Here is a 12,017-nt window from a genome sequence, read left to right on the forward strand (position 1 = left end):
TACAGAAAAAATAGTAATATTTTGCAATATTATTACAAATCAAAATAATGGTTTTCTATTTGATTTATATATTTATTCCTGTGATGCAAAGCTGAATTTTCAGCATCATTACTCTTCAGTGTCACATGATCCTTCAGAAATCATTCTAATATGATGATTTATTATCAATGTTGGAAACAGTTGTGCTGCTTTAATATATTTTTTATAGCTGTTATACTTTTTGCAGGAATCATTGATGAATAAAAAGTTAAAAAGAAGCGCATTTATTTAAAATATAAAATGTATTTAAAATATAAAACAATATACATACTGTTCAAAAGTTTAGGGTCAGTCATTTTTTTCTTTCCTTTTTTGAAAGAAGTTAAGACTTTTATTCAGCAAGGATGTGTTAAATTGATAGTTATTTGTTAGTTAATTGATTAATAAATCATCATATTACAATGATTTTTGAAGGATCATGTTATTTACTTATTCCATGAAAAAGTTCTTTATGAAAAATCGTATTTCTTGAAAATGACATTGTAAGATGAGGGAAAAAAAGAATGCACATTGATCCGTATTTATTTCCTATGAAATTTTGACTCAACACATTATTTTTGGATACATTTTTGTCAATAATAATATTTATTTTCTTTAAACTTTATGGATTACTTAAAAAAAAAAAAAAAAGTGACTTTTTTTGTTGTTGTTTTGCGCCAAGGATTTGACCCAGTGTCTGAATACACAGACCTGTATTGTAAAGTAAAGCGTAACCCACTTTACTATCCATAGACAATGGGAAAGGAGTTGTGAATGGCAGAGAAACTCACACTATAGCCTATAGCTCACATGACAATACTAACATGATCAAATTTAGCACTATTTTTTTCACATAGAGAATGACTACAAGCTAGACAATAGTATGAATGTTAAAGGGATAGTTCACCCAAAAATGAAAATTCCGTGATCATTTACTCACACTCAAGTTGTTCTAAACTTCTTCTGCTGAATACAAAAGAAGATATTTTGAAGAATATGGGTAACCAAACAGTTAATGTTCCCCATTGACATTGACATGACTTCCATAGTATGGAGGGTAAAAACCACTATGGATGTGCCATCAAACACCCAATCCAGCAGATAGCGCTCTCAAACAATGACGCACGTCCCAAAAGCGCGGAAGTGACGTTCATCCCGCCGCCGCACGCACAGAGCAACAAACCCAAGCTGGCGAACCGCACGCTACAGCAACGTTTACTGTGAAAATAACAGCACACCCACGGCCCACATCACATCTGTGCTTTCATAGCGTGACGCGTTTGAGCACATCTCGAGCGGACACAGCGATAATATCACAGAAGGAGCAGCAGAACTGCCGAAGTTCATTGAAACCCCCGCGGTGAAGTCGGACACGCTGATGGCGGCGACAGTGGAGGATCTCTACCGCAACTACGGCATCCTCGCCGACGCAAAAGAGGATCTCAGCACGGTAAACAAAGCCTCGTATATCTGTGCTATCGCTCAATAGCAACAATGTTCTTTTTGGGTGGGATTTTTGTTAAGTATTAAAGACTGGTGTGTCTGCGAGGCCTCCTCGGACTACTGGCTCATCATCAGCCATAATAGCTTGCGATAGTTGTGTGTTCGTGAGTAAATACGCTAACATGATCATATACGTGTGTTTATGGAAGCTGTGCATCCTCGAAGTTTTTATTCTGTATGCAACTGATGAAATACGTTGGTTTCTTTGAGGTTTGTTAAGAGAAAGCCATCGCGTTTATGCTACGCTGTTGGCGTAGCGTGTTTGTGGATCCGGGTTCCCGCTGTTCTGCGCACTGCGATACTGATGAATAATTAACAGGCTTTCAAGAGGAATTTACATAATGCAAATCGTATTTTGCTATATAATAGATATATAACTATATATAGAGAGTTAATTTTCTACATATAAATAATTTTATTTGATCCTTGCTCACCTAGGCTGCATTTATTTGATTGAAATTACAGTAAAAAAACTATAATATTGTGAAATGTTATTACAAATTAAAATAACAATCATCTAAAAAGTAATTTATTCATAAGATGGCAAAACTGAATCGATTATAATTGGTGCTCAGTTAATAATAATTGTTCATCACAGCTAAATATAATTGCCGTCACAGCAATATATTACATTTCAAAATAATTTCTAATAAAATCGACTCTATTTAAAATATCATTATAAGAAATTAAACATTAAAAACGTAATTATTGACCGGTTGTGTATTATTAATCATACCGTAACTCAATGCTTCATGTATTAAAATATGTAGGCCTATTAAACTTAAAATACATTTAAAAAAAAAAAAATTGCTAGTAATTTTTTAATTATCATGGTAACTCTTTACAATAACATTTGATTTGTTAACATTAGTTAACTACTTTAGTTAACATCAACTAACAATGTACAGAACTTATTGTTATTTTAAACATTTTACTATCACATTTTTAGGATCCTTTAATAAACAAGGTACAAATATATTGCTCGTTGTTAGTTTATGCATTAACTAATGTTAACACCTTATTGTTAAGTGTTACCGATATCATTAATATTTAAAAATCCATATTATTAAATGTCACTTATTTTTATGTATTGTTTTTCAGCACAAAGATGCTTATCAGGTCATTCTGGACGGCGTGAAAGGAGGTGCAAAGGAGAAGCGACTGGCCGCTCAGTTCATTCCTAAATTTTTCAGCAGTTTTCCAGAGCTGGCCGACGCAGCCATCAATGCACAGCTCGATCTGTGTGAGGACGAGGATGTATCCGTGAGTACATTTGCATGTTGTGGGGGGGTGATGATATCGGAAAACGCATCTCTGCATTGTTGGTGGTTCTTTTCTGAATTACAGATCCGAAGGCAGGCTATCAAAGAGCTCCCCCGTTTCGCATCAGGAGAGAATTTACCCAGAGTCGCAGACATCCTCACACAGCTGTTGCAGACAGGTAGCCTACAGAGATCTCACACTCACTAACAACATGCTTTTTAGATAGTGCTATCATTCCTGCATAAACTGTTGCATCTGTATGACATGCTGTTTGATCCTAGACATTTCTTGTCATCTCTTCTAGATGATTCTGCTGAATTCAATCAAGTTAACACAGCTTTGATCTCCATATTCAAAATTGACGCAAAAGGTATCCATTTCCGTTATGCTCTGTTAATTCTACATATAAAATAGTGATTATTTTTGTAATGTCAGTCATGGGTTAAAGAGTCTTGTGTTGAAGGTGAAGTTGTTGTCCTCTTTTACCCTGGTGTCTTTCTTTAAAGGAACTCTGGGAGGCTTGTTCAGTCAGATCCTGCAGGGAGAAGATATCGTTCGAGAGAGAGCGATTAAGTTTCTCTCTACTAAATTGAAAATGATGCCAGATGACACGATGACAAAGGAGGTTGAGGATTACATCTTCATAGAGACAAAAAAGGTATCTGCGCTCAATTCATATTTTTATTTCCTGCACATACATTACTCAAAAGTTTAGGGTCTGTAAGATTTATAACTTTTTAAAAAGTAGTCTCTTCTGCTGTCCAAAGCTGCATTTATTTGATCAAAAATACAGTAATTGTGAAATATGTCAAAATTGCTTTTCTATTTGGATATATTGTAAAATGTAATTTATTCCTGTGATGCAAAGCTGAATTTTCAGCTCCAGTCTTCAGTGTCACATGATCCTTCAGAAATCACGTCAGTACAATGATTTGGTGCTCAATAAACATTTTTTATTATTATCTATTTATTTGATAATAGTGTATGTTTCAAGTTATAATTTAAGATGGTGTATTTTTAAACAAATATCATGAATTATAAATGCAGAAAAATTACGTTTTTTGGAGAGTCACGCCACATGACATTTTACAAGCTGCCTTGTCAAATTGGTTGCACCACATGAGTTTTGATGTGATGAACAAAGTTTATTTTGGCCTTTGGACCGTCCTCACACTTGACCCGTCTCTCTCTCTCATCCTCTTAGGTGCTAGAGGACGTGACGGGGGAGGAGTTTGTGCTTCTGATGCGTATCCTGTCCGGGCTGAAGAGCATGCAGACCGTGAGCGGGCGGCAGCAGCTGGTGGAGCTGGTGGTGGAGCAGGCCTTCCTGGAGCAGGCGCTTAACCCCGCAGACGCTGACAGCGTCGACCGGCTCTTACAGTGCACGCGCCAGGCCTTGCCACTCTTTTCTGTGAGTGAAACCACAGCAACGGTCAGCACTTCAAATATCTCATGCATCACACCGTGGTGGATGTGATCAATCAATATAGTTTTGTTTTTCCAATAATCAGCTATTGAATTTTTGTCAGTTTCCGGCAAAAGCTCAGAAGCCTGAATACATTGTTCAGCATCTGAAACTAATGAGGGGCATTTTCTGTTAAAAATGCAAAACTTGAATCCAGACAAAAAGAAAAAAATTGGTGTAGCCTCAATTTTATTTATATAAACAATTTCACACAACTATTTTTTTTGTATTAATGTTTTTGTTTTATAGTTTATTGTTAATGTTTTCCATTCTTTTCAAACTTTTTTTTTTTTTATGTGTTCTTTTTGGTCATGTCTTCCACAAATATATTTTACTAATAATGGTGCAAATCACAATTATTGACTTTTTTTTTTTTTTTTTTTTTTTTCTTGTCTCCTCCAGAAAAATGTGCATTCTACTCGCTTTGTGACATACTTCTGTGAATTTGTTCTGCCTAACCTCAGTCTGCTCACCAGCCCTGTAGCCGAACTGGACATCCAGCTTGAGGTGTGTATCACATGATGGAAATCACAGAAGGATCATTGGCCAAAAATTGTCTGAACCCTACATATAATCTCTGTATATTAAGCTTGTTCTGTGTGAGTATATTAAGGAGTTCAGTATATTGATATTGATAATACACAGTATATTAAGGAGTTCTTTTTTATAATAATAAATGTTTCTTGAGCAGCAAATAAGCATTTTAGAATGATTTCTGAAGGATCGTGACACTGAAGACTGGACTAATGATGTTTCCATCACAGGAATAAATTACATTTTAAAATGTATTCAAATAGAAAATCGTTGTTTTAAATTGTAACATTTCACAGTATTACTGTTTTTTCAAATAAATTCAGCCTTGCTGAGCAGACGAGACTAATTTCAAAAATATATTTCAAAAAAGTTACTGACCCCAAACTTTTACATTATTTGGCTATTATTTTTTATTATCTCATATAATCTCTGTATATTAAGCTTGGATATGAAAGCGATTTTACATGGGGGGGAAATTATAGGCTTTTCTTTTTATAAATGTCCAAATATTCATAGAATGCTTGAAAAGAAATTCTTTTTGCTTCGCAGGTACTAAAGTTGTTAGCAGAGATGAGTCCGTATTGTGGGGACATGGACAAACTGGAGGTCAACCTCAATATGCTTTTTGAGAAGCTCCTGGTAAAGGCATTCATTAAACTCCTGAACTCACACAGGAATTTTGAAAGTTTTTCTCTTCAACCTCTTTGTCATCAAACATCCTCTTATTCTGTGTTTTTGTTCCCTTTCTCTGTCCCCTGATGCCTTCAGGAGTTCATGCCCCTGCCACCAGAGGAGGAGAATGGAGAGAACGCTGCGAATGAAGAGCCCAAACTACAATTCAGCTACGTGGAGTGTCTGCTCTTTAGCTTCCACCAACTGGGCAAAAAGCTACCTGACTTCCTCATCGACAAAATCAGTGCAGAGAAGCTGAAGGACTTCAAGATCAGGTCAGATCTCACATTATTCAGCAGAAAGACAACAGATGTGTTGCTACTGAAAACATTTAAAATCTTGAAACATTTGCATCATTACTAGAATTGTTACAATATGAAGAAATCATTAGTACCAATACTAAGTTTCATGATTCTCAAAACCAATTTCAATTTTCACAAGGAAATTAATACTTCTGTTCAGTGAGGACACATTAAATTGATCTAAATTGACAGTAAAAGCATTTCTATTTTAAATAAATGCTGTTCTTTTGAACTTTCCTGTCATCAACCATTTCTGAGAAAAAATTTATCACAGTTTCTACAAACATATTAATCAGCACTACTGTTTTCAATAATAATAAATGTTAGACAAAAGGGAACTGGAGCGCTGCTGGTATCCCTTGTATCCTCTGGTGCTCATGGAAGGGTTAAATGTTCATGAAAAAGAATTTGGAAAAAAAATCCAGGTCCAGGCACTCAGTAGGATGCAAAAGTTAAAAAGCCTTTATTATTTAAAAGGGCTAAAGCATTAAAACACCAACGTGTATCGGCCCACTGGCCTTCATCAGGGTGTTGGCTGACATCAACACCCCGACACCAATACCCTGATGAAGGCCAGTGGGCCGATACACGTTGGTGTTTTAATGCTTTAGCCCTTTTAAATAATAAAGGCTTTTTAACTTTTGCATCCTACTGAGTGCCTGGACCTGGATTTTTTTCCAAATTCTTTTTATAATAAGTGTTTCTTGAGCTGCAAATAAGCATTTTAGAATGATTTCTGAAGGATCGTGACACTGAAGACTGGACTAATGATGTTTCCATCACAGGAATAAATTACATTTTAAAATGTATTCAAATAGAAAATCGTTGTTTTAAATTGTAACATTTCACAGTATTACTGTTTTTTTTTTTTTTTTTGGTTGTTGTTTTTTCAAATAAATTCAGCCTTGCTGAGCAGACGAGACTAATTTCAAAAATATATTTCAAAAAAGTTACTGACCCCAAACTTTTACATTATTTGGCTATTATTTTTTATTAAACAACTAAATTATATACAGGGGTGCACATAACCTTTTTGGTCTAGTTCTCAAGGGAGCACCTGGAGACGCTGCTTGATACTCACACTTTACACGGCACACTTATCGTGCAAGCTTTCCTCCTGACTGACTTCTTTTCTCTCCAATATGGTAGATCATGATGAACATGTTTTTATTTTATTTTATTAACATTAATGGCACAGACAACAGCAGGAATATTAGGCTGCTGTCACTTTAAGACCGCATGCATATACTGACACACATCCTGTTTCTTTCTCAACTGTTCACTTATGACATTACCGAGAGAATACTTGCCGAGACGGGTATTTTGACATAATTTTGTGTGTGTCCGTTCAAGCGCTCTCTATCTCTGTGTGCGCGAGTCCTGATTTTCCCCTCTTCTTCCGCGTTTAAAATCATTTGAATGTGTAAATTGGCAAGACAAAATACATCAAAATTATAAACTTTCACTCTATGATGGTTAAACTGAGCAGTTAATCCGCGAATCACATGCATGCCGAACCGTGGAGCCATTGCACCCCTAGTAATTAATAAACATATTTATCATCATGATTGTTATCTTACCAGAGATGGATAAAAATCCTACTCCAGTAAGTAAACGTGTCCCTGTCCCCAAAAATGTTGGTACTCTAAAGGGCTTCCCTCCACGTTTTCTTGTACGGGTTGTTTATTTTTACCACGCATGTGTACCCCTGATTATATACATGCTTTGTGAAGGGCAGGTCAAAGTGCATTAAATTATTTATTATTATTATTATTATTTCACAGGTTACAGTACTTTGCACGGGGACTGCAAGTATATATTCGACAACTGCGTGTTGCTTTGCAAGGCAAGACTGGAGATGCACTGAAGACAGAGGAGGTATATCATCACACTTTTTGCTGTGATATTTGGTCTGTAAAAGTAATAGAAATAATTTAAAGCTTCAGGATTTATAAAACCACTGCAGAAATTAAATTCTACTTGGCAAATCCAAGTTGTTTAAAAAAAAAAAACTGGGAAAATATAGTGAAAGTCACATGACAATAGAGCTGCACGATTAACCGTTTAAAAGCAGCGGTCTCATTCCTAAAGGATCACTCGCCTGTGTCTATTAAACCTTTGACAAAACCACACCTGAACATTCAAATCTGTATTTACACTGCCGCTGACCAGAGAGAGCAGTTGTCATGTATAGGTATGAAACAAATTTAGTGTTTTCAACCACATAGTGTCATTATTTTTGTTACAAATATTCATATCACAGAAATACTGGAATAAAAGTTTATAGTTTAACACTGATGTCTACAGTAGCGATCAAAATATTTAGTTTGATATTCAAAATAAATAGTTTGAATTTGAAAGTAACAAGGCGCTTTCAAATAGACCTTTATCACACTTCCTATTTCCCGTAAGCAAAGCAGTGTATCGCTTCTTCCGGTATTATCACAACGCAATCACAACTAATGCCTGAATCCTCTCGCTGCTGTTACTGTAGCCATCCGGCTGCTACAATTCTATACAAAGACACCCATACATCAGTTTTCACGATTTCCCGACACAAAAATAATTGAGTAAAGCATGGGTGGGATAAAGGCTCTTCGCTCTTAGGAGTATGTTCGTGTGTAGTAGAATTAAGCATTTCGAAACTAAGGTTGTTTACGTTAAATCTTCAACCGGCTGAAATGTTCCTCCTATAAATATATTGTGCATTCTGAGTAATAAATAAATTTATTTCCAAACTAACCTGGCGCAGTCCATTGCTCGTCTTCTCATTAAGTGATCATATTTCATACCTGTTGAATTTATATTTTTAACTGAATTTGACTGATAAACACCCTTACGAAAATGAATCATGGTTCTATAGAAAAATCTGGGGGGTTTTTGTGTGTTTTTTTGCGGATTGATTACCATTTGTATTACAGTTTTACTACAAATGCCATGGTTAAACTATGGTTAGCAAAATCATGGTTGATTTGTGGTTACCATCGTTGAACTATAACAAGGTTTTATTTGTTGTAAAGAGTTGAGTTTGAGTTTGGAAAATCCTGTACACAGTAATCATCAGAATATCTCTTCTCCTGACTTTGAAAATGTCCGGATTTTCAAATCATCCTGCGATGCTCATTTTAAGAGGCGTTTATTCAACTAAGAAAATATACATAACCGGAAGAATTGATACACTGCTTCGACGAGCACTTCCAGTAATCAATTCCGCTGTGATAAAGGTCTATAACAATTTCAGCAATTACATTGTTACGCCACCTGGTGGCCACAATTGACTGTTCTGTGTTTGTCATTGAATCATTCAGATTAATCAAATATTTGAAATAGACTGCAGCAGTTAACATTTAGTCAGAATCTCTAGTAAATTACATGTTTTGTTTGGTTGTCTGTTCAGAATCGTGGAAGAATTGGGATCTCTGTTTGAAAAAAAGAAAAGAAAAAAGTCATGATTCTCAATTTATCCAGAATCGTGCAGCTCTAAATGATATCTTTCAATCGCTTCTTTTTTTTTCCTTCACAGAATAAAATCAAAGTTGTGGCTTTGAAGATCACCAACAACATAAATGTTTTAATCAAGGTAACATTGAATTATTCTTATAGAGTTTCTTTGCAGTTTTTATATAGAATTTTGAACATAAGATCTTATTTGTGTTCTCTTATCTTCACTAGGATCTGTTTCATAACCCTCCATCCTATAAAAGCACAGTCACTCTGTCCTGGAAACCGGTGCAGAAGACCGAGGGGGCGGCAGCGGTAATTGGGTACGTCCACGGATCAACTTTGCCATCCAGACACCGCCATGTTAATCTGCTTATTAAAGTTTTTGCCATGATCTCTGTATATCCTACAGCCAGAAGAGGCACTCTGGAGAAGACATGGGGACAACAGCGACAACAAAGAAGCTTCCCACAACTTTGCCCAGGAGGGACGCCCGGCAAATATACAATCCGCCCAGCGGGAAATACAGTGCCAGCATTGGGAACTTCACATATGGTGAGTGTCTAATCAAATCCTATGCAGTAGTACTGTGTGTGTGTGTATAACTGATCTCTGATGTTATCTGTGCCCTCAGAACAACGAGGAGGCTTCAGGGGCGGCAGAGGCCGGGGCTTCGGAGGAAGAGGGAACAGAAGCCGAGGCCGGATTTATTAAGAGGACTGCATATGTTTCTATACCCATGCAACTGCATTACCACAACACAACAGTATCTCTGCTGTGTTGACAGTTTCTCCTCGCTCGTCCTTCCTGCGTCTCACAGACCTCCATCCATTCTGTTCCTCTCCACATTGTTTTTTTTTTGTTTTTTTTTTGTATTCTTGGGTGTGTTTTTGAAAATCCTTACACAGCCTCTTTTCAGTGGTTATCCCTTTGGTTACAAATGTGTGGATTGTTTTTCTTTCTGGATCATCTTTGTGGAGCAAAAGACTGCCAAGGTGTATTTGATTTTTAAGTGTTTTTGTATGGTGACATGCATCCTTTGTATCTTTTTTTAACTTTTTAATTTTTCCGAGCTTTTGTTGGTTCAAAAATCACAAATTTGTAAGACGTAAAAGATATCCTTCTGAATTTTATCAAACTTGTGTGGGTCAAATCTTATGCTATCTTTCTTTTTTTCAGGACATAAATATTTAAGTTTGTATGACGCCTCATGTGACCTGATGTTTGTTTGTTAACTTAATTATATTGAGTTCAAATATAGATATCCATCCCCCTCCCCAAGAGAGAAGTCAAATATTTTGTGGAACTTGTCCTTTTAGAGTAGGAATGCCTTGTCTTTTCAATCAATTACAAAAATAATTGAAGCAACCAAACGTTTTCAAATATTGCTTGCGTAGATTTGAGTTCACTTTCAATTTCAAAAATTGTGCATGCTTAGATTGTAGAAGATATTTCAATGTTTTTGATTTAAGCAGATTAGACAATTATGTATTGCAGCTGTTCGGTTTAATTTCAAACAAGTTTTTTCACCCACATTAAAAATCTTTTTGCATTTTTCAACAGATTCTCGTAGGTTCATTTGTGAATATTGGGGGAAATATTTTTGTCCGATGGTGCCATTATTCTTGCATTCACATATTCTCTACCAACTTTCAAGTGCTTAAGAGATAAACTGCTCCCAAATGCCTTGCTTACAATTATGCATTTGGCAGATCAGTCTAAAGCAGGTGTCACCAACCCTGCTCCTGGAGGGCTACAGTCCTGCAGATTTCAGCTCCAACCCCAATCAAACACACCTGGACCAGCTAATCAAGCTGTTCAGGGTTGCTTGATAATTACAGGCAGGTGTGTTGGAACAGGGTTGGACCTAAAGTCTGCAGGACAGTAGCCCTCCAGGAGCAGGGTTGGTGACACCTGGTCTAAAGGGACTTGGATTACATGCAAGGTGTATTTGCTCAATCCTGGCTTTCCTTGGAAATTGAACCCATGATCTTGGTTTTGCACTCTATTGTTTGAGCTACAGCACATGTAGGCTTACAGAGTTTAATGTGTGTAATACAGACTGGTGTATGTGTTGCAATCTCCATATTTCATGTGTTTTCATCTTAGCAATCATCGAATTTAAGGAATATTAAACAATTTAAGCACAGGTCATAGTTAGTCTGGAAGAATCACACCACTAGATGGCCATCTACGTTCACAGGTTAAAACAGAAAAAAATCACATTACATTCAAAGCGTCGATTTAAGATATTAGAAAGGAAGTTTAAACCGTTTAAGATCATTTTAGTTTTGTGCAATTATTGTTGTTAACTCCAATATGCATAGGATTCATACATGCATCTCACGAGATAAAATTAAACTCTTATGTCAGTGAAAAGTAATGTGTAAAATCTAAAAATGCAAAGGTTTGTGGGTTGGTTCAATATAGTGGTGTAGAGTTCGAGGATAAACAATATCATTGACTTAATATAAAAACATGTACATAGAAAGCACTAGCCTTATTACATAAAGCCAACTTTATTTAAATATAAAATAGCTACCCAAATGTGAAAATTAGTTCACATGATTAAATGAAGTATGCTGACATAACCGCGTCGTGTGAAATGTATAGCAAACAAAACTGGATTTATAGGGTTAAATGTGTCGAGTTGTGTCCGCCAAACTCCAACAGTTCAGCCCTTGACCGCCAGGTGGCGCTATCAGACCACTCAAACACAGCGTGGCGCGCTCGTGACTAGGTATTTCCCAAATCACTCACTGTAGCTCTTCAGCTCCTCACGCGCCATCTCACGCGCTCACTGCAAGAGATAAAGTGAC

The 12,017-nt window shown here is 36.3% G+C and overlaps 1 protein-coding gene across 2 annotated transcripts; it reads left to right on the forward strand.

Annotated features, from left to right (window-relative positions):
- The first annotated feature begins 1,137 nt into the window (after positions 1 to 1,137).
- api5 (apoptosis inhibitor 5) lies at positions 1,138 to 11,346 on the forward strand. 2 transcript variants are annotated; one of them, XM_079858637.1, is made up of 15 exons: positions 1,138 to 1,468; positions 2,623 to 2,784; positions 2,869 to 2,962; positions 3,089 to 3,154; positions 3,291 to 3,442; positions 3,989 to 4,195; positions 4,652 to 4,756; positions 5,333 to 5,422; positions 5,552 to 5,730; positions 7,542 to 7,635; positions 9,281 to 9,337; positions 9,430 to 9,521; positions 9,611 to 9,753; positions 9,833 to 10,925; positions 11,124 to 11,272. In XM_079858637.1, exons 1-14 carry the CDS (start codon positions 1,397 to 1,399, stop codon positions 9,910 to 9,912), a joined length of 1,593 nt encoding a protein of 530 aa, XP_079714763.1. In that variant the 5' UTR covers positions 1,138 to 1,396; the 3' UTR covers positions 9,913 to 10,925; positions 11,124 to 11,272. The 2 variants fall into 2 exon arrangements, with proteins under 2 accessions (XP_079714763.1, XP_079714762.1); XM_079858636.1 differs by having other exon boundaries at positions 1,179 to 1,468; positions 3,989 to 4,216; positions 11,124 to 11,346.
- Positions 11,347 to 12,017: the final 671 nt, after the last annotated feature.

Source organism: Squalius cephalus (assembly GCF_949319135.1).
Source record: "Squalius cephalus genome assembly, chromosome: 23".
NCBI classification, from domain to species: Eukaryota; Metazoa; Chordata; class Actinopteri; order Cypriniformes; family Leuciscidae; genus Squalius; species Squalius cephalus.